This window comes from Psammomys obesus, unplaced genomic scaffold, assembly GCF_907164565.1.
Source record: "Psammomys obesus unplaced genomic scaffold, mPsaObe1.curated_primary_1811, whole genome shotgun sequence".
Taxonomy (NCBI): Eukaryota; Metazoa; Chordata; class Mammalia; order Rodentia; family Muridae; genus Psammomys; species Psammomys obesus.
Genome location: NW_026596091.1, coordinates 6,641,607 through 6,664,491, shown reverse-complemented (window position 1 = coordinate 6,664,491; position 22,885 = coordinate 6,641,607). Strand labels below are relative to the sequence as shown.

General features: G+C 41.4%; 1 protein-coding gene across 2 annotated transcripts in view; it reads left to right on the top strand.

The window, feature by feature from the left end:
- The window catches only part of Scyl2 (SCY1 like pseudokinase 2), a 48,183-nt gene extending 32,188 nt beyond the window's left edge, over window positions 1-15,995 (top strand). For both annotated transcript variants that reach the window (XM_055627801.1, XM_055627802.1), the window contains 8 exons: window positions 641-754; window positions 3,559-3,691; window positions 4,410-4,528; window positions 7,923-8,023; window positions 10,550-10,616; window positions 10,742-10,834; window positions 12,647-12,766; window positions 13,681-15,995. In XM_055627801.1, the coding sequence (XP_055483776.1) occupies window positions 641-754; window positions 3,559-3,691; window positions 4,410-4,528; window positions 7,923-8,023; window positions 10,550-10,616; window positions 10,742-10,834; window positions 12,647-12,766; window positions 13,681-14,325 (1,392 nt within the window). In that variant the 3' untranslated portion in view covers window positions 14,326-15,995. The remainder of the gene's footprint in view (window positions 1-640; window positions 755-3,558; window positions 3,692-4,409; window positions 4,529-7,922; window positions 8,024-10,549; window positions 10,617-10,741; window positions 10,835-12,646; window positions 12,767-13,680) is intronic.
- The last annotated feature ends 6,890 nt before the right edge of the window (window positions 15,996-22,885 follow it).

Genomic DNA, 22,885 nt, shown 5'->3' with positions numbered 1-22,885 from the left:
GATGTTTTCTGTCTTTCTCTAAGTTTATTTATGAGTATAAAGTTAATTTTTTTTCTTTGTAACTAAATCACAAAGGGGTAAGTGGGTAAGAGTACTCACCTCAGCCATGCATGGTGGTGCACGCCTGTAATCCCAGCACTCAGGGAGGCAGAGGCATGTGGAATGCTGTGAGTTCAAGGCCAGCCTGGTCTACAAATCGAGTCCAGGGCAGCCAAAGCTACACAGAGAAACCTTGTCTCAAAAAAGAAAAAAATAAATAAAAAGAGTACTCCCCTGTACTTTTCAGCTCTCTGTAGCACCATAACTGTGTCATTAGAGGTGCTGGCCTGTAGTCCTAGTCCTTAGGCTAAAAGCAGGAGGTGTGCAAGTTTGAGGCCAGCCTGCACTACATAAAGCAATGTCTCAAGGGGAAACAACAGTGCAGAACTAGTTGTAATGATAACCTCTTGAAGCACTGTCACAGGTTCTGTATAGCGGCGTCATTTTTTAACTGTTCTTTTTCTTTCTTTTTTTAAGTTACTGTGAGGACAAAGTAATGTAAAATGTCAGAAGTTTATTTTATACTGTGACAAATTAGCTGAGTGTGGGAGAGGAAGGTGAGTGCCTTCCTTAAGACTGATCATATTTATTTTTCCAATAGGAGCTCTGTCTAAACATCATCCCAACATTTGCAAATCTTATAGACTACCCGTCCATGAAAAATGCTTTGATTCCAAGAATTAAAAATGCCTGTTTACAAACATCTTCCCTTGCTGTAAGTAGTTGCACGTTAAAGTTTGTCTTTCACTGCTCACTAGTTGACATCATTTTCCCATTGGCAAATAAACTTTCTTCTGGTTTAATATATAATTTGCCTTTGTTGTAGGTAACATATATAGTAGTATCACTTTTACATGTAACTTATTGTACATGTATTTGCGTGCATGCCGTGTGAGCATGCATGTGTTAGTGCCATAGTGTGCATGTGGTTTATGGGAGTTGGTTCTCTCCTTTCACTGTGGGACCCCAGGGTTCACACTCACATTGGTAGTTTGGCAGCTCCTTTACCTGTTGAGCTGTCTTTTCAGCCCTTCATGAAATGTGTATTTCCCAGAACTTAATACTTTTTTTTTTTTTTTAATAAAACTAGATCTTTGAAGAGCCTCATGCATCTTTATCTCATGGAGTATGAGTTAGAAAAACATGCCTTAGTAGCTGAATAGACTTATAGACAAAAGCAGTGTAAGTGACATGATTTTACTTTTCTAGACATCTAATCTATTTCAGTTGCTGTTCCTTGGTAGAAAAGCTCTGAGATGGAACATAACAATACTGAAGTAGCAGGAAAAAAAATTATTACTGAAATAGGTTTATTTTGACTTTGTTATTAACTGCTTATGGCTTTGAGCACAACCTAATACTTCCAGAAAGTCCTGATTTTATGATTGACTTTTTAAAATAGTTTTGATTCTTTCAGAAGCCTTATGGTTTATGCCATTGTGAATTTACCTGTTTCAGTTCTATATAAATAAGTGTGCAGGGGCAGGTAGAAGTCGGGTGCACGGGTACAGAGGTACACGTGCGAGTGCCCATTGATGTCTGTGCCTTCTAGGAATGCTAACTGGCCCTGGGCCTTCAAGACATGCTCCACATAAGGATGTGTAGTGAATACATTTTAGAGTAGTAATTTTGGAATAGATAGGCGCTTATATCTCACTTTTGAAAATGCATTTTAGATGGCACTTACAGTGCTCCAAGCTTACCTTTGTGTGGCAGATAGGAATTTCTGTATTGTATTTATAGACTTATTCTCTAGGTTCTGGCGAGTGTAGTTAGGAAATGCCTAAAACATAAATAATTCATTGAAATTGCTTGGAAATGAAGAAAAATAATACATAGCCAGGTTAACTGTTTCAAGAAATATTTTTGTGATTTATCTGGTATTTTATACACCATAAAGGAAAACAAAGTTAAACTGTTTTTAAATATATATCCAGCAGGTGCATTAGTTCTTCATTATAATAAAATGATTCCGAGAACAGGTTAAACCTTCAGAATTTATGGTATTCTGTGCTTAAATTTCAGAAAATAGTTGTCCATATTTTTCAGAAATGGAAAATGATTCATTTCCTGTACAAATATTAATGGAATTATTTTCTGCTTAGTTTTTTCAGACTGGAGTTTTAGTGATATATGGTTTATTTAATACTGTGGACATGTCTTAAAGGTACTCAGTTTCTTGGGGAAGGACTTGATACTCAACATTAAATCTATGCTCTTAATCATGCTGGAGAAGTACTCCCCTTTTGTGTACAGGTTATGTTTCTAAAGTAGCCTAGGCTGAAGCTGGTCGTGAACTTGCTATATTGGTTAACCTTTGCTTTCATGACCTTCTGTTTCTACTTCCCAAGTGCTGATTTATAGATGTGTGTCACTGCGCTGAGCCCCGGCCCACTTCTTGTTATCATAGGACGTGGTCCTCCTGAGTTGCCCAGTCTGGCCTTGAGCTTGCTCTGTAGCCTAGGCTGGTTGAACTTTCTCTGTAGCCCAAGGTATTCTGCCATAGAAATCCCAGTTAAAAGGGCCAGCAAGATTCCTCAGTGGGTAAAAAGTTCATGCTGTCAAACCTGACCACCTTATTTGATCTCCACAATCTACTTGCTGGAAGAAGAGAACCTGTATGTTGTGGAATGTGCACAACCACCCACAGTCAATCAGTCAGTCAGTCAATAAATGTAATAAATTGGAGCTACACCTAGGGTATGATGTGTATCAAAAGTTGAATGAGTTAAAAATTTTAAGAGCTTACAAATGGGGCTGGAGAGATGGCTCAGAGGTTAAGAGCACTGACTGCTCTTCCAGAGGTCCTGAGTTCAATTCCCAGTAACCATATGGTGACTCACAACTGTCTATAATGAGATCTGATGCCCTCTTCTGGCGTGCAGGTGTACAGGCAGGCACAACATTATATATATATAAAATTAAAAAAAGCTTACAAATGTTGGACTTTAGTAAGTATATTAAAGATGTATTTAGAAATATAGGACAGATATAGATAATTTCATATGAGATTGGGAGCATATAGATGTATGCCATAGATAAATATGGATATTTTCAGTTAAAATGTTTAGTTTTAAGAATGAGTTGAACCTCACATAAAGTAGCTGAATCACCATGAAATTGGCCACTTGGTGGAATATATCCCTTTTGTAGCTCAGTTTTACTAGTAAACAAATATAAAAGCTTTTAAAGTCCTGATACAAACTAGAGGATGGGATTGTCACTCAGTGACAGCTTTCTTCATAGGTGCAAGGCCTTCGTTTCATTCCCTGGCACCATAGAAATGAATGAGTGAATGTGTGAAGCAGTCTGCAGTTCTTTCTGTAACATGTCAGAGAAATCAGTAAATGAGTGAATTTCTTTTGTTAATAAAGCCATGCTTTATAGAATCTACTTTAGTAAATCTGTTTTTATTGAGATTTTAGCATATGTCTATTTGAAGGCTAAATTTAAGTATTTTATTTTACATTATAAAAACGTTACATGACAAATTTACATGCAGTTTTTCTCTTTGAATAGGTTCGGGTGAATTCGTTGGTCTGTTTAGGAAAGATTTTGGAGTACTTGGATAAGTGGTTTGTACTTGATGATATCCTACCCTTCTTACAACAGATTCCCTCCAAGGAACCTGCGGTCCTCATGGGGATTTTAGGTAGCCGAAAACTTAATGTCATTGATATCATCTTAATAATAGTTGTGTAATAAACTGTTTAAGTTATAAAATCATTGCACTTTATTTGTATGTAGGTGACATTATGCACTTATAGAATGAGTAAATAAATAACACAGTATAAAAGAAGTAAAAAAGAAGTAGACTTTTGACATTGATAAACCAGAAGGCCGGGCTATAGTGAAACATGACTAATATGGGCAAGTTCTGGATTTGATTTCCAGGATTGGGGGAGTGGGGAGAAGTAATATAATCTTGGTTGATGTGTTTGTGTATAATTTTCATCTATAAAGTAGTATACAGTACAAGAGGCAAGGCTACTGTACTGAGTTTTACTTGTAGAAGAAATGAAAGTGTGGACTCTATTCTTCACTGTACCTATATTTAAATGGCTTGAAATAGATGCTCCAAATTTAAGTATGAGGTCTGAAATAGATAAGTATCTATAACCTGATTACTGAATTATAGGAACCACACCTTTAGTTCTGTGTGCTCTTAAACATACGAGCACAGGATAAATATGCATGGTTTTTCTAAGCCTGGACTGATGGTACAACCAAAGTCATTGTGGTCCACACGGAAAAGAGCATCCTCATTTTAAGAAGGGGAAATTTCTACCACACCAGTTTCCAAAAGACTTGATGTACATACAGTATTTTCATGAGTGTTAACTTCTAAAACTTACACTATTTTCTCTCAGGTATTTATAAATGTACTTTTACTCACAAGAAATTGGGGATTACCAAAGAGCAGTTGGCTGGAAAAGTACTGCCTCATCTCATTCCCCTGAGTATTGAAAACAATCTCAACCTCAATCAGGTGAGAATATCTTTATGTATATTGTTTCTTTCCCTGTGTGCTGTTTGCATTATATGCTTTTACTATGTTACAGATATTGGTGGCCAAAACAAGTAAAGCATGCCACAGAGTTGATAAAGGTTATGGAGTAGGGTAGACATTAAAGGCCTTATTGGAGGAGGGTGAATACGATGTTAAGGTTGCCTCTAATTCAGATTTGGGGCTGCACGTTGTTATGAGCATCGTCACAGACTGTGATTGGATGTTATTGCTACCTAGCAAGTGACCATAACTTACGTAATACATACTTACTAATCTTACATTTTCTGTGAGTCAGCCACACCAGGGTTTAGCGTAGTTTAAATTTGTAACCAACCGTTTCTTACCCCGCTATAATAAAGACTTGGGTCTTATCTGAAACTTCACCTGGGGACCCATCAGCTTCTTAGTTTGCTTACTAAATGGTTGTTGGCAGGCTTTGGCTCCTTTTGGAATATTGGGCTGAGGGTCTTAGCTGTGTATTACCAGATGTTGCTGTTAATTCTGTACACATAGTTCTCTTTCCTAAACAGCCTTTTCTAGCCAGACTGAAGGCACAGTGTCTTTTTGTGTAATGAAGGATGTGTGATACCCTGTTACTTTTGTCATAGTCTACTGTTTTGAAGAAAGCTTGCGTCTTACCCATACTCAACAATAGGGGAGTGCGTAGTGACATAAATAGTACAAACAAGAGGATAATTGAGAACCATTTTAAGAGCCTGCCTGCCACAGAGAAGGAGTAATTCAGGAATAAGGAGATGGGATAACGTACGGTAATAATGGTGGACTTAAGTATCTATGTGCTTTTAGTATTTAACTTTGAAGGTGTAGTAAAGGAGATGTGTGTTCAGAAGTTACATGGAATGATCTCTCTGCACGCCTTTTGCTGTGGCTTTCACAGCTGTGTGCACTGGTAGCTTGGCAAGTACAGGCTCGAGGCTGGCTCTTCTGCGTGCTCTTCCTTGGAGCCCCATCATAATGAGTGCCAGAAGGAGAAGCTGATGAAAGAGAACAGTAGAACCTGGTGTTAGATGAAACATGTAAAAGACTGAAAAGTTACTGTTTTATGAGGGCCAGCTGTAGACAGCCAGGGACAGTATAAAATTAGGATGGAAAAGTGACTCACAGCAGTGAAGAAAGAAGAGCTGAGGCAGAGCAAGGTTTGGGCGTTGAGGAGGAGTGCTGAGCAGGGAGAGTTCTGAAGGTGAGGGAAATTTGTAGTTAATTAGCCCCTCCATTTCTTTTAAAGTAGTAAGGTAAGCCTTTGAACTTTGTTCCTAGATCTAATGCTTTCTTTTACCTTGGGTGTCAGGTGAGGGTTGGCAAATGGGAGACAGTGAATAACAAAAGAAATAGTACAATATGCCTAAAACAGTTTTCAACTTTTTGTCATTTCTGATATTTTTATCATGTCTGATTAGGATATTTTAAAACATATTCTGGCTGGAGAAAGGGCTCAGTGGTTAAGAGCACTTGTTGCTCTTTTAAAGAAGTGGATTGGTTCCTTGCACCCACATGGTGGGTCATAACAATCGGATCCAGGGGACCCGATGCCCTCTTTTGATCTCTTTGGAAATCAGGCGTGCAACATGGTGGAGGCACACATTTACAGGCAAAACAGTCAAACGTAAAATACAATAAAATACATTTTAAAATCGCAGGTACCTATTTAGTACACACAGCTTTCTTTAAAATGCTATTTACTATAGCTTTATGCCTTTTGGGGGTGGGGTATTTTTATCTGCTGAAATCATTTGACTACCTTTTGTTATCTTCCTTGGGTTTTTGTGTCTCCATTCATTTCATGATAAAACGTGCTAACTCGAGGCTGCCCTCTTCTGTCAGCTGTAGTTTTAAGTACTGTAGATATATTTTATATAAGGTAGAAAAGATTCTATTTGTACAGGCAGTTAAGTACTGCAGGCTACCTTTATTCACTAATAATGGGAGCATTCTTAAAACTGAGTTCCAAGACAGCCAAAGTCTACCTTGTAGGCAGATCCTTCCAAAACCAGCAGATGAGTTTCTGTACAAGCGCCCTGAGAAAGTGTGGCTGGATCTCACAATGTAATGTTGAGCAAATGAAGGCAGATACAGAGGGGCCCTGCCGAATGCTTTCAATTCATGCGTGTGTGGGAACCGCCTGATGCATGCTGCTGGGGAGTACATAGTGTCTACATGGAGTAGGATTGGGAAGCAGCCTTCCGGGTGCTGACAGTGTTGGAAGGACCGAGCATAGGTACTTAGTTACTGAGCATAGGTTCACTCTGCATTATTTGAGCTGTGGACATAATTTTTTTTGTTACCATGCTATACCTAGTTTCTGTTTGTTTGTTTGTTGTTGTTGTTTTGTCAAGATAGGGTTTCTCTGTGTAACCTTGGCTGTGCTGGAATCACTTTGTAGACCAGGCTGGCCCTGAACTTTCAGAGATCCTAGTGCTGGGATGACAGGTGTGCACCACTGTGCCCGGCCACTATACCTAGTTATAAAGAAGTCCAATTAGCAGAAAGTCAGTCATGGCAAACTTAAGGGAATACACTGTTGATCACTCATAGTGAAGAAGTCGCTGCTGGGGAACATGGTGGGAGGCAGCAGCATGTGGTGGAGAGAGCACAGGGGCGGGAGGCAGGGAATGAGTTCTGACTCCCCCAGGAATGCTGTTTACTGTCTTGTGAGTTTCTGTGTCTTGCTGAGTCTAATGTCCTCATTAAACCTCGCAATTTTAATAACTATAATTTGAAGAGTTGTAAAGACTGAAAGCATTATAACTTGTGTTCACACATGCCTGTAAGATTTATGGAGTGGGGGAAACTGTTTTCAGTTCAGTGATATATGGTATCATTCAAATAAATTGTTTATAATAATGAAAGTTTACTTACATTAAATTGTAGTATTTGATTACTTTATGAACTTCCATTATCAACGTTGAATTGTGAACATTTAATGTTTCTATTTTTCCAGAAAACAAAGCTTATTTTAGCCAAATTTTTTTTGAACAAACAAGAATTTTTAAGTATCATTAAATGAAGTTTTTTCTAGCTGGCACAAATTACTAGTGTGTGCTGCCAGTAGTAAACTTACATAAAACCTCTGAATAGTAGCTGTTAGATAAATAACGATGTGACACTCCCTAAGACATGTTTTCTGGAACGTAAAGGATTTATTAGCGAGCACGTCACCTCTATACAGAGACTGGACGCATGCTCTGCTGTTCCAAGTTTAAGTGAACTACCCTCATTGTGCCTTTGCTGTGTGCGTGAGTCCTGTTCCCTGGGAGAAGGGGGCTGTTGGGATTAACTTACTGAGTTGTCTTTATTGATTACCTAAGCAATGAAGACCGTGTGTCCTCACCATATCTGTCTCTCACTGTGCCAGTTCAGTTCTTTCATTGCCGTCATAAAGGAGATGCTGGGCAGACTGGAGTCTGAACACAGGACTAAGCTGGAGCAGCTGCACATAATGCAGGAGCAGCAGAGGTGAGCAGGCTGCGCGCAGCACGTGGTCAGTGAGGTCAGGCAGCTCAGCAAGGATTTTCTGCAACATCAAATAGGAAGAGTGGTGGATTTTTATTTGTTGTACAGGAAGCATTTTAAAATTTTTCAACAGAGTCGTAAATTGAAGTTCATTAAAGTAGGATGTTGTTGAAAATAGTGTGCACATATGGAATATGATATAATTGTAGCATTTTATGTACATGAGGAAAACTTTGTTTCTGAGAAAACCTGTTGTCAGCATCAGCCAGTGGCCTTGTCAGGTCTGGCTGCTGAACACCAAGAGCAAGGACAAAGGTGTTTTTGGAATCTGTAACCCCCTAGAGTTACCATTTCTTCATCAAGCATGCAGTACTTCAGTGTTTGCCTCTTTGTTTTGAGAGGGTTTTTCAGAATTACTGTAAAACACTGGCATTCAAAAGAAGCCCAAGATGGAAATTGTGCACTGGAAGTGCTATTTGATTCATTCCAAAGTGTTACTATGTTTATTTGGCCCAGTGTAAAACACATGAGGTAAGGATACCCCAAGAGGCATCTGAAAGTCAGAGAATCGCATGAATCATGAGAAACGTCTCCAGACAGAATCTGTAGCTTCTGTCCCACTACAAGGTAAAGACTTACAGAGATGAATACCCAAGAAGTAACAGATAAAACAGCTCTGGTGTCTCTGTTGTCTGTGCTCTAGATGTCTGTGAGGTTGGATGCATAACACCATAAAATTACTGTTTCAGAGAAATTGAGTCAGGCATGCGTGGATCCACCACAGGGAGGAATGAGGAGACTGGCATGTAATATGACCTCAAACTACTCAGTCAATTGATGCACCCCACAGCTAATTTAACTAGCATTGTTAGTTTTTGAAGTTATAAAGAATCAAGATTTTTGATCCCTTTAAACAACATAAAATTGTGTAAGGAATCTCATATAACATTCCTGAACATTATTTCCAGTATATCTGCAGCAAATCTATGTAGCATACACCTTTGACTAACTAAAATATTTTCTGCCCAAATGTATATTATTATTCTTATTTATTACATTTATTTATTCACTTTGTATCCTAGCTGTTGCTAAATATTTAGTGAGAGAAAACCATATTTGAATAAATAAGATTTGGTTATTAACACTAAAAAAAAAATTACTGTTTGAAATGTATTTTAGGTGGAAACTTTATTTTTGTTGCCGTGCATTGGCTGTGGAACCCTGTGCATATGAAACATGACCTTTGCCATTAAGTTTATACCTTCAGCCTGAAACAAAATTTTAATGTTGAGAATTTGTATTGGATGGGCAAAGCAGTCCTTTCCTTTTTGGTTTTCCTTTCTGAATCCTTTCTCTCCAAGCTGTATATCTGCTCATATCACAGCATTTCCTAGTGTACTCTAAATTTAATCATCAGCCTGTATCTGTCTCTCAGTGACATTAAAATCTTCAACAGTAATAGCTGATTTACTTTGATTTGTGGTGTACTAGTATAGTTTTTCATTTTTATATTTTTCTGGTAAATTAATTTAAAAAAAACCGTAAAGGGCATGTGTTTATTTTTAATGTGTATGTGATGTGTATGAATTGTGTGTGTATGGCATGTGTGGAAGTCGCAGGGCAGCTTGGAGGACTTAGTTTCTCCCTCCACTGTGTGGGTCCCAGGGAATTGAGTTCATCTGTCAGGCTTGGCATGAGTCTGGTAACCTGTGGAGCCATCTCACTGGTCTAAATATTTCCCCCAAGGTTCATTCATTTATCTACAATATGTGTGTGTGCCAGTGTGTGTGTATCGCCTGTGTGTGTAGGTACCTTGTAATGCAGAATTGGCATTAGATCCCTCTGGAACTGGAGTTACCTGATGTGGGTTCTGGGAACTGAATGGAAGCCAGCTGGAGGAGTAGCAAGTGCTCTTAATTGCTGAGCCATCTCTCTAGGCTGTTGGCCTAAATCCTAGACACTGAATTAAAAGAAAGAACCCATGTGAAGTTATTCTAAAATTTATGTCTGTCTCTCAGTCTGTCTCTGTGTCGTGTATTTTAAGAGAGGGAGAAAGAGGGAGAGTGTGTGTGTGTGTGATGTGTGTACGTGAGCACAGATGCATGCATGCCAAGGCACACTAATGGGGCCCAGAGGACAGCTCTTAGGAGGTGGCTGTCCTTGTGCTTTTAAACCAGGGTCTGTTGTTTCTGCTGTGCTGTTACTATAGGCCGTTTAGCCCTGGAGCGTCCAGTTGATTCTCTGGTCTTTGCTCATGCCTTGCTATAGGATTGCTAGATTTAAGATGCGTGCTGCCGCAGCTGGTTTTTTACATAGTTCTGGAGATGAAATTCAGGTCCTCAGGCTTTCATTGCCCAGATGTTATGTTATCATCGTTGTTGTTGTTGTTATTATTATTATTATTATTATTATTATTATTATTATTATAAGCAGACATTAACAGTAGAAATTAGTGGAGAAATCTGAGCTAAGGACTGAAGCTAAAGTGTTTCTTTTAACTATCCTTCTTTAATTCTTTCCATCTTGTAGGTCTTTGGACATAGGAAGTCAAATGAGTGTTTCTGAGGAGACAAAAGTTATACATGCAGGAAACCAGGTAAGAAGACATTTATTTTATAGGAAATGTCTTGAGAGTGTGCCTCATTTAATAGTCCTTAATCTTTAAGGAACAAAATGACTTTTATTGCGACATCTTCAAGTGTTGGATTTGTGTTTCACCAGATTGATAAGGCCTTTAATAACATGGGCGCAGACCTTCTAACTGGTGGTGAATCGGAAAGTAAAGAAGATGGGTTGCAGAGTAAACAGAAAAGAGTAAGTTTCTCTATTTAAAAAAAATATTTCTATTGTGAGGCGTCTATAAACCAGATGTATTTGCTGGGAAATACTTTGGATCTCCTTAACAAGGAACGGTCTGTAACTATCCTTGTGAATGGAAATGTTGGGAAGGACTGTGTAAGCTGTTTTGGTTTCCTTTGTACTTAAGTCCGCTGGTGCCTGCATGTGCAGTTATGTGCCTGTCATGTCTCTTGAGTTACTGCTTTTTAGTAGCTGAGTGTGTGTGTATGTGTGTGTGGGGGGGGTGGCGGGAGGTTGCCCACATGAGTGACCCACAGAAGCCAGGAGAGGGTGTTGGGTCCTTTGTTGCTGGAGTTGCAGGCAGCTGGGAGCTAAACACTGAGCCATTTTCCAGCCCCGGGTTTGCAGAATTGGAATTCTTTTCTTCCTGCATTCCTGTCAGGGTGAATACCAAGTTACTGCCCATTCTTTGTTAGCCCAGTAGCCTTGCCTTTCTTTGTTTTTATTCTGAGGTGATACCTGACTTTTATGACCTTCAGATGTTCACTGAGGTTGTCTTTTTGCTTTTGTTTTTAGGTTGCTCAGGCTAGTCTTAAACTTGCTCAGTAGCCAGGGGCTAGCCTTGACCTCTTGGTCTCCTGTTTTCACCCTTACAAGCCGTGGTCATGAGCTCACGCCATCACACCTCTCTTACCTTGCCAGTTACTGAGTATAGCATGATGTCAACTTAGAATTGCCTGATATTTCCTCATAATCAACTTGATGCAGACATCGACAGCAAAAGAATGTTTACTTCTTCTGTCGTTGCTTATTTACTTAAAATTTTTTGTGGTATTGAGATTGAACTGAAGGCTTTGAAATTTCTAGGCAAGTACTCTAGCACTGAGCTCCATCTTCAGCCCACTTTTTACTTGAATTTACTATATTTATTTATTTACTCATTTTGTATGTGGTTATATGTATGCACACCAGAGCATTCGTGTGATGATCAGAGAACAACTGTGAGAGTCGTTTGTCTTCCTTTTCACCATGTAGGACCCAGGAATTGAACCCAGGTCATCAGACTCAGTGGCAAGCTCCTTTACCTGCTGAGTCATCTCATTTGCCTTTTTTCCTGTGTGTGCTTGTGTGTGTGTGGGTGTGTGTGTGGGGGTGTGCATGTGGAGGTCAGAGGACAACTCAGGTCTTACTGCTTGCTTCCTACATTATTTGAGACAAAATCTCTTTTTTGCAGCTGTGTAGCCAGGCTGGCTGGCCTTTGTGCTTCCTGAAATTCTCCTCTCTCTACTTTTTCTCTCCCTGTAGGATGCTGGGATCACAGATACATCCTACTGTGTCTAGCTTTTCTTGGGTTCTGTTCTTGGGTTCTGGAGTGCAAACTGAGGTGCTCCAACTGCTTTACCCATTAGCCAGCCCTGTTGCTCCTCTTTTTAGTTTGTGATTTGAGACACTGTCTTTATAAGTGTCTTGAACTCACTCTGTATTCCAGACAGTCACTGAATTTGTGATCCTCCTGCCTCAGGCATTCGAATAACTGGGATTACAGGTCTGTGCCACTAGACCTGACTCAATAGCTTTTTGGACCAAGATTTTAAAGTTGAACTAGAAATTGCTAATTGTAGTGAACGTTGTTTTACACTAGAAATGGTGTGGCAGATCCTGTGGTTTTCAACTGAGGTCAGTGTGGACTCAGCACTAGAGTGCTAGTTTCCACTGAAATGGTGAGCATTGCTAAGTGGACTGACACACAGACCTCAGCAGAAAAGAAACCTCGTTTTCCAATGTGGCATAAAGTTGTGGTTGATTTTTGTTTTGTTTTGCTTTAAGGGGTCGCTTACACTTGAAGAGAAACAGAAATTAGCGAAAGAACAGGAGCAGGCCCAGAAGTTGAAAAGCCAGCAGCCTCTCAAGCCTCAAGTGCACACTCCCATCGCCCCTGTCAAACAGGTTTGCTGGTTTTGCTTAGTCTGAAGCATCTTACTGGAGAGGCGTAGACTGTTAAACAACAGCGGTTGTACAGATGTGTTCAAAGTATTAATATGATAAAGACATAACTGAAAAGGCTTTTCAGCAACCCCGAGTAACCTGCCTGTAGTTAATGTTTAGTCTCAGTGCTGGCTACCAGAGAGGAAATGAGGTTAGCTAGTGGTTCTTGAGAAAAGTTGTGGGCTCATAGTGCCGTTACCAGGGTGCTCTGTTCACCTCCTTAAGTATTTCTCGGCTGGAGGCCTGTGTCCAGCCTTGCAGTTCGAACTGGCTGTGCAGTGTGGTTAGGAAGAGGCACCTCCATGGCCTGACCGCGTTGATTGCCCTCTGTGTTTGGGGCACTGTTCTAGACACTGGTTTGCTGCTCCACAGAAGGCTCCTCCTTGCAGAGTCCACTCACTGTCAAATCTCTGACTTCCCTTCCTCTTATCATCTCTCAGTCACTGCAGTTCTTCCTCGGAGGAAAAACGTTTTCACGTTAAAGGGCAAAATCGAGAACAACTGTTAGGTACTTACAGAAGAACAGAGGAAATAAATCTCCAAAAATATTGATGAAATTAAAAAAAAAGTATAAAATTATCCTGTTTATGATACAGTTCTAGTGAGAAGAGTACGGTTCTGTCTTGGGAGCATTTCATTTAACTGTAGTTCAGACTTAACCCTGTCCTGCCATCAAGTCAATTGCCAGAATTTGCTTATACAAATTCTGTGACCTAGTAGTCACTGTTTTGGTCTGCAGGCCATAGTTTACTGACTTGGTGTAGGTCATCAAATTACCTGTAATGTTTCCTTTGTCGTGTCCTCTGTCAAATGCTTACTAATTGGGAAGTGATTTGGATTTCTTGGAGGTAAAGTAATTTACTCCTATTTTCCAGACTAAGGACTTGACAGACACATTGATGGAAAACATGTCATCTTTGACTAGCCTTTCTGTCAGCACTCCTAAGCTTTCTGCTTCAAGTACCTTCACTTCTGTTCCTTCTACGGGCCTTAGCATGATGTATTCTACACCAATTGATAACACAAAGAGAAATTTGACAAATGGCCTAAACGCCAACATGGGCTTTCAGTCTTCAGGGTTCAGCATGCCAGTCAATCCAAACCAGAACTTCTTCAGTGGCACAAGCACACCTGGAGTGACCACGATGACACTGGGAGCGCCTCCCACTCTGTCAAACTTCGGTTCTTTGAGTGGCCCTCCTGCTGGCGTGAAGCAAACTCAACAGAGACCAGCCGATATGTCTGCCCTTAATAATCTCTTCGGCCCACAGAAACCCAAAGTTAGCATGAACCAGCTGTCTCAGCAGAAACCAAATCAGTGGCTGAATCAGTTTGTACCTCCTCAAGGTTCTCCAGTAATGGGCAGCGCAGCCATGGTCGCGCCGGTGAATGTGATGGGACAGTCTGCTTTTGGCATGCAGGGAAATCCTTTCTTTAACCCACAGAACTTTGCACAACCACCAACTACTATGACCAGTAGCAGTTCAGCTAGCAATGATTTGAAAGACCTTTTCGGGTGAGGTGTCCACGCTGCTTTTTGGAGGGTCGCTGCAGTTTCAGTCCTGGGCAAGCTGATTGACATCAGTGTGTGGCTAGCTTGAAGAAACTGCTTCTGTGGGAGATGGCTCGTTGTTCTGTGACAGGAAACACCTGCTGTTACACCAGCCAGCATAGGAGTTGTGTGGATCCTAACAAGTTGACATTTTTAAAGCATGGAGGATTTTCTCCCTCGTTCAGAGGCCTCTTGAGGTTTTTAAAGATCCAGTCCTTACTAGTCTCAAAGTGCAAAAGGACCACAGAGTTATCCTGAATGGCAGTTTTTAAATCAGATGTTTATTTTGCCTTGTAAATCTTCTTGTTATTAAAAACCTTGAGTTGATGGTAGCTGGAAGCTCACCTGTTATCTACCTTCGTATCCATTTGTCTTCATTTAACATGAAGAGTCTTGAGGCTGTTTTGTTTGCATATGTATGACAGTGGGTAACGCAAAGAGAAAGGGTTGTGTCATTTGCTTTTCCACTCTTAGTTTTCCAAGGAATGAATGCTTAGTACGAAAAACGGTAAAAATGCTGCAGAATGTAACATTAATTTCATTGGTTTAAAGAACAGTAACCATTCTAAATGCAAACTAATCATTGTAAATTATATTTTAGCATGATCTGCCTCAAATAGCAATGTATTTTTCTGCCGTTACTTGAATATATTTAGGATCATTTCTTCCCTGTTGTATCATAGAAGAGCTATGTACTGGTTTGTACAGAAAACAGACAAAGCATTCTGACGCGATTTTCTCAACTACTGCCTTCATACTTGATTTTGAATTCAGACTTCTGAAGTTGCAGCATATATGAATTACATTTTCAAAAGGAGATTGGTAAAAAAAATAATTAAACTATATTTAATGAGTAAATTTTTGAGAGATCTGCCATGTTGCTTCAAGTCTAAAAGGAGTGAGCCATTGGCTACCACCAGATTCAATGTTAATGTGATAGTCTATCCTCGCTAACTACTACTAGTGAAGTTTAGTTCTTTTCTAGGCGGCCCAGAAACTTATTGTTTGGACATTTTAGTGTCTAGTCAGTCACTGGGAGGAAGGGGTCACTTCCAATAGGACGCACCTCGGTCTTCTGACCCTTTCTCTGATGTGTGTCTTTAACTTCTGATCCTACCACAGAGCCTTATGCTATATACGTCACTTGTATTTTTAAAAGTATATGCCACCGTTATGTGATAACCATAAAACTCCCAACAAAACTGTGTATGTATTATAGTTGCCATACAGTTTGTGGTTTTTAATTATCTGGAACCAGAAATCATTTAAAATAAATCCTGTGAAGTTTAGTGTGTTGGCACTAAGTTTATTAAATGGAAATATATATGTAACATACACACATGTGCACATGATGTACATAGATTGCAGTACTTGATTACAAAGTACAGCTTCATGCTGTTATCATGCTGACAGCATCCATTGAAAGCACACTTCAAACAGTGAGTCAGCGCTCATGCCTGGATCTCACTGTGCTGCACATGGGACTGGGGGGGGGGACGCAAAGGAGTCATTCAAGAAATGAAAAGGTGTTTGACTTTGTCAGACAGCTTCACAACTTTACCTGATTTATTTTTAACACTATGCTAATATTTCTTTTGGGAAATGTTTTATATGGAATAAAATTTTTATTGAAGAACATTTCTTTGTAACAGTTCAGTACTACTATTTATTGAGACATTTTTAATTTTTTTTCAAAAAGTTTTTTATGTGTGTGGGTGTTTGGCCTGCATGGATATAGGTGTACTGTGTGCATGCAGTGCCTGCAAAGGCAGCAGAGGGCCTGGATCCTGTCTTGGTTATGACCAAAGGGAACTTACAAAAGAAAGCACTTAATTGGGGCCTCCTGGTCCCCATCATGGTGGGAAGCTTGGCTCTGGAGCAGTAGCTGAGAGCAAACATCCTGACCCTCAAGGGTGAGGCAGAAGGGGGGTTCACTGAGAATGGTGTGGGCCATTGAAGCCTCAAAGCCCAACCACACAGTGATGCAGCTCCTCCAACAAGGCCACACTTAATCCTTCCCAAACAGTTCCATCAATTGGGGACCAAGCATTCAAATATAGGAACTTGTGGGGGCCGTTCTCATTTACACCACCACAGTTACCGTGAATCTGGCTTTAAGATGTTTGTGAGTCACTGTGGTTGTTAGGATTTCAAACTTGGTTCTCTGGGAAAGCACCACTTAGCCACTCTTGACCACTGAGCTATCTCTCTAGCCTTCCTTTATTTTATAAAGTAACTAATTCCTAATTAGAAGGAAACAGTGTATCACTTAAACATCTGTATCACTTAAACCCACTTAGAATTGTTAAAACTTACACCTGTTAAAAGTTGCTTATTGATCCACCCCCCCCCCCCCCAGGACTTACGCATAGCCAATGAGGGAGGGAAAGACATTTGCATAGTCAGTGGGGGAGGGCTCCACAGTGGTGTAGCCATTATAAAGTTCCGTGCTCCTGTAAATAGCCCTAATGAAACTCAGACACATGTTGGGGGTAGGTTGGAGAAGAGGGATAGCTGAACAGAAGAAGGGCATTTGGAGTGGGAGGTGAGCAAGAGAATGGAAATGTCGTAGTGAAACCCAGAATGTATAATTAACATGCTCGTTTAAATGTTGATTATTGGGATGGGAGTCTAGTCCAGTAAAGTGCTTGTCTTGCAAGTATAGGGACCAGGTTAGATACCCAGGACACATGAAAATGGCAAGTATGGTGGTGCAGACTTGTAATCCCATTGAGGAGGTGGAAACAGGAGGATCCCTAGGGCTTGCTGGCCAGTCAGCCCAGTCTCATTGGAATACTCTAGAGAAGCCCTGTCCCAAAGAAGGTGGATGGTGTCCCTGAAGAGGACACTTGACGTCGCTTCCATTCACATACAAGTGTGGGTGTGCCCTTCTTCCACATTAAAAAATTATTTTTGAAAAATGGCTTTTGGGGCTCAGGCTCAGTTGATACTTAATGCACACGGAGCCCTGGGTTTGCTCTCCAGTATTATAGAAAACTTTGTGGTGGTGCTTGTCTATAATCTCATTAATCTAGAGTTAGAGGATGAGAAATATCAAGGTTATCCATGGCTGTGAGAATTCAAGGCCAAACTGCTACAAGAGAGCCTGTCTTAAAAAAAAAAAAAATTAAGGAGAATGTGCTGTTATCTTTTTAAGAGAATGGTTCCTACAGTTTTTCCAACTTTGTCAATTGGAGTTTACATTATTTCTATTAGTTGAGTTGGTGCCATTGCTGCTACTTTTAAGAAATTGCCCTGTATTTAGCTGTATTTAGGCTAATTTTTTTTTTTGTGAGCCCAGTTTTCAAATTAATAGACATTCTTAAGTCCATTTCAGAAACAAAGCATTTCAGTCTCTTAAAGTAGGAAGTTGGTGGGGCATCTGTAAGCAACAATCAAAATGAATAGATTTTGTTGGTTTTCCTTTTTTCCTCCTCTAAGGTTGAAATGAGATATGCATGGGATATATAAATAGATTGCTTCTCTTATTTTCCTGTGGGTGCTTGTACCCTCCCCATGTTCCCTGTCACATCTTAAAGGATGCATGTATGTAAGAATACCTGAGAGCAAGCAGAGTATGTATGCATCAAGTTAACTCGGATAAGCTTTGCCATATTAAGTTCTGATTTCATAGTTTTTCCTACTGGACAAGTGTCTGTTCAGTTAATTTGTCCATTCATAGAGATCCACCTGCCTCTGCTTCCCAAGTGCAGATTAAATGTCAGACAAGAGACAAATGACTGTAACAATTCAGATTACCCAAGGAGTGAGTGTCTTTCTAGCAAAAAATGCAGTAAGACACTTGTTTGTTTTGATACAGGGTCTCACAGTATAGCTCGTGCTGGCTCCAGACTCCACTCCTGCCCTCCTCAGCCTTCTAATGACGTAACTGCAAGTGTACACGACCACACTGGCCAGAACACATTTTATATATTGCAACCATAGGCATAGTGAAATGTGTAGCTGGGACAAAAGCCTGAGAAATGGAAACAGATTCAGAGACCCACAGCCAAACAATAGGCAGAGCGTGGGCAGTCTTATAGAAGTCAGAGGAAGGATTGAGGGAGCCGGAGGAATCAAGGACACCACAAGAAGACCTACAGAGTCAACTAACCTGGACCTAGGAGAGCTCACATGGGCTGGGTGTAAACTCCCTGCTCACATAGCAGATCTGCAGCTTGTTTTTCAAGTGGGTCCCCAACAATCTGAGCAGGCCCTGTCTCTGACTTTTGGCTGCATTTGGATCCCTTTACTGTAGCTGGGCTGCCTTGTCAGGCCTCCTGGGAGAGGAAGTAGTCCTGCTGCGCTTGATGTGCCCGGGTGGATTGGTACCCATGGGGGTCCTCTCCTTCTCTGAGAAGGGGAAAGGGAAATGGGGAGAGGAGGTGTGTGAGGGAGGAACTTGGAGGAGGGAGGGGGCTGTGGTCAGGTAAAGTGATTAAATAAATAAAGCCCTTTCCTCAGCACCTTTCCTGCTTTTTAAAGCACTTGCTATTTAGTTGTCTTTTTGCATCTTACTCCTCCTTAGTTAACCAGCTTCTAGCTAATAATTATTTTTTAGTTTCCCTTTTATGAGGCTCCCAGGACCCTATCCTACCCTGGGAAACAACTGATGGATGCTGGTGAAGGGGACATCGTCTTCAGTTAAAGTAGCCGGTGGATAGCTTTGTACCCATGCTCATGTGAATGGCCCCGGTGAAATTCAGTGGGTCACAAAATAAAGAAACCGTGACTGGGAGTGGGACTTGTGTGTGTGAATCATGGGGTGAGAGTCATCAGTACATTATACATGAAATTGTCAAACAATAAATTAATTAAAATTTTTTTCCTTTTCAAATAGCTTGATTTCTGTCTTTTGTGTGAGCCCGAGTCTGCCACAAACCTAGTTTAAAGTGGGCCAGTGATACACAATTACAGATGCTGCTAGCAAAAGGCATAGAATGGTATCTGCATATTTGATATTAAAGTTTCCCTTTTGAAAAGTTCTGAGCTGAGCAGGGGAGCGCAGGTGTGTGTAATTCCAGCATTTGGGAGGCTGAGACAGATTATCGTGCACTGGAAGCCAGCCTGCGCTACACAGTAAGGTCAGGGGAAGACGGGAACAGAGAGTCTCGAAGAAGAAGCAGCATTATTTTGAAATGTGCTGACGGTAGCAAAAATATGGTTCAGTTTCTTCAGATCTGTGGGGCACATGAACTGTGCCACCGGGAAAGTGGCACGGAGTGAGAGTGAGGTGGATATATATCCTAACCCTTGAAATCTCTTTCTTGAGATTGGTAAGGATTGCTCCCTGTTCTGAGTAGCTTGTAGCTTGTAGCTGCGACCTCCTGTCTCCGGAACTCTAGGTGGTCATGTAGGCTGGCACCTGGAATTCCTTTTCATGTAAATAGAGCATCGCCAGCATCTTAGCTGCAGCCAATGAAATGCATTCACCCTGAAAATCTCTTCCCACTTCCCAAGGTTCATAACAGTCCTTATCCTTCGTGAGTAAACTGGCATAAGCTGTTTCGCTGAGTAGCATCTAGTTTTGTTGGGATAGTTCTCAGCTAAGAGGGCTGTAACACTAAAATCCTCCGAGACGGTCTCATCCTCTGTCCGGTGCCCTCCTGGTCCCCGCTGGACACTCCCAGCTGGACTGCAATCCTGCAGACCCTACCTGCTCCGTTCTGGACTGCTTCATCCTTTCTGGCTCGGTGTCCAGTGGCACCTGGACACCCCAAGGGACGGGGCAGAATACAGAATCACACAGATCTATTGATAGTTACACACAGTCACACACCATCCCCTTTATGTCCCTCTGCCCTGGCCTAGGCTGCTCATAAACTCAGTGTTTGGCTTTTATGCAAAGGTACGGTATAGAGACAGGTCTAGAATCTGGACATAGGAACCAGCGTTGATGCAAGTTTAAACCTCATTTATGTCTCTAAGCTGGCTGGCCTTTCAACTGCATTGATGGAACTGCCAAAGTGAGGTATGGTGAAGGCGTGCTCAAAGCATGCAGTGCAAGGACTTTGGAGCCAGGTAAAGGTGTATTTGTGTGCTGTTTTTTAAAAAAAATTGGGCCAAAGTTACTTATTTGTTAATGAGTTGGAACAAAGTCAAAACTGTAAAAAGAAAAAACAATTGAAGTCTTCTTTGTGTTCACTTGATTATTTGGAGACAAAGTCTTGCTGCCTTGAAATCATGACTGTCAGCTCATGGGTCCTGGGATTACAGGCATTCATCACCAAGCTATGCTACTCGTCATTTTCATAAGCAGAGGAAAAGGTTTTCCACTGGGACAAGTATCCTCAGGAGACCTCACATCTAAGGAGTTATTTTCTGTTTCTGCTTCATTGATTATGGTCATGTGAATAATATTCTCCCGGCGTCAAATACACGTACACTTACCCAAAGAGCAATTGCCAAAAATCTCATTTAGAAATATTTATGAATAGGCTCAAAATTAAGTATTCACTGCAGTAGGAATTCTGAATTAAACCCACTAGAGCCTCCTGTGCCCTGGTTGGGTCTGTGCCCTGGGCGGGTCTGTGCCCTGGGCTGTTACCTTTGTCACACTTAGCTTTGAACTGTGTTGTGAAACCAGTATCAGTGCCAGGAATGACTCTAACATGGAATAGCTTCTTTGAGTTCCTGAAGGACAAATGTTCTGGTCAGGGGTAGTGAAGGTCAGTTCTTTGTTGTCAACTTGATAAAACCTGGAATCATCCTAGGCGATGGTCTCAATGAAGGACTGTCTACATTGAGTTGTCCTATGGACACGGTGTATAGGGGTGTTGTCTTAAGTAAATGGCCTGGGAGGACTCAAGGCGGGGGTTCTGAATAGTGTAAGAGCAGGGAAATTAACTGAGCACAGGCAAGGAAGCACACGTTTGCTCCTCTCTGCCCCTGCCTGTAGATATAATGTGACTGACTGTTTTCAAGTTCCTGCCTGGCCTTCCCCACAAAAATAAACTAGAACCTAGACTGTAAGCCAAATAGACCCGCCGTCCCCTGCTGTCTGTCAGAGTATTTTATCACAGCAACGGAAGAGAAACTAGAATGTGAATAAATGTGCTTGCTTGCTTGCTTGCTTGCTTGGTTGTCTGTTCTTTACTCTCCAAATAGCAAATCAGGTATCGACAAGCAAAAGGGACAGCCAAGTTTGCAGGTACCATACCAAGCACACGGGTGTCAGCAGGAGACAGGGCTCAATGCTTACCTTCTGGCTTCAGCTGAGTTTCTCTTAATCCTTCTCCTCTGCTGTGACTTCCATTTTTATATAAATATTTTATTTTATGTGTGTGCCTGGGTATGAGTTTGTACACCTGAGTGTACGTGCTCTCAGAGGCCAGAAGAGTGGGTTGGTCCTCTAGCACTGGAGTTTCGGGTAGCTGGGAGCCAACAGCGTGGGTGCTGGGACCCAAACACAGGTCCTTCATAAGCAGTGTGCTCGCTTAACCACTGAGCCATGATTTCCTTTCTTAAAGATAGAATCACATGACATTCACGGAAGCTCCTGCCTTGGAGTCCGAGCAAATATTTACAGGAAATGAGCTTAAAGCTGTGGCAAATTGAGGGTCACACCTTCTAAGCCCAGGGAGGGTGGGAAAGTGCCTGCCATTCCTGGTGTGGCTGCTGTAGATCAGTAGGCACCCTAGACACCAGTGCTTCCTCACCGTGGACTGATGTAGGCTTCAGACTGCCTGAAGGAAAAATAAATGCCTCACGGGGCACAATCTGAATACATTTGCTCTTCAGAAGATAAGCTTCCAAGGTCTTACAGCCTGGGAATGGTGGAACTCCTGGGCAGGCATGTGAATGGGCTGTAGCCCCAGGGCTGCACTGTGGCTTTGCAGGTATAGCTGAGTTAGCAGCCAAACAGCCCTGCCACATAGGCTGTGGCCGGGAGCCAGGGAGCAGGCGCTCCGTCCAGTCTAGGGGAAGTCAGAGACAGAGTCTGAGCAGGCACTCGGACTAGGTGAGGGAAGTCATAGAGGAGGCAGGGGCTTAGCCCTGATATGAGGAACGCTTTTAGAAGGGGACTTTTGCTGTGAAAGGTTTACTGAGGAATCACGTTTTCTCAGATTAAATTGGAGATATTGGGGATGGGATTTATTGAGCTAGCTTCCAAAGTCCTTCTGAAATCAGAGGTCATATTGAATTGACAAAATTTGCTTCTCATAATTATTTATTTTATTATTACTTATGTTTTTCAAGACAGGATTTCTCTGTGTACCCGTGGCTGTCCTGGAACTCACTTTGTGGACTAGGCTGGCTTGAACTCTACCCATCTTGGCCTCTGAGATTAAAAGTGCCAGCACTACTGCCTAGCTAAATAGGATCATTGAGGCTTTTTGTTTTGTTTTGTTTGTTTTGAGACAAAAGGGTTTCTCTGAGTAGCTCTGGCTGTCCTGGAACTCACTCAGATATCTGCTTCCCCTGCCTCCTGAGTGCTGGGATTAAAGGCCTGCACCCCACTGCCCAGTAATATTTTTTTAACATGGTCTCATTATGTATCCTAGGCTGGTCTGAAACTTGAGATTCTC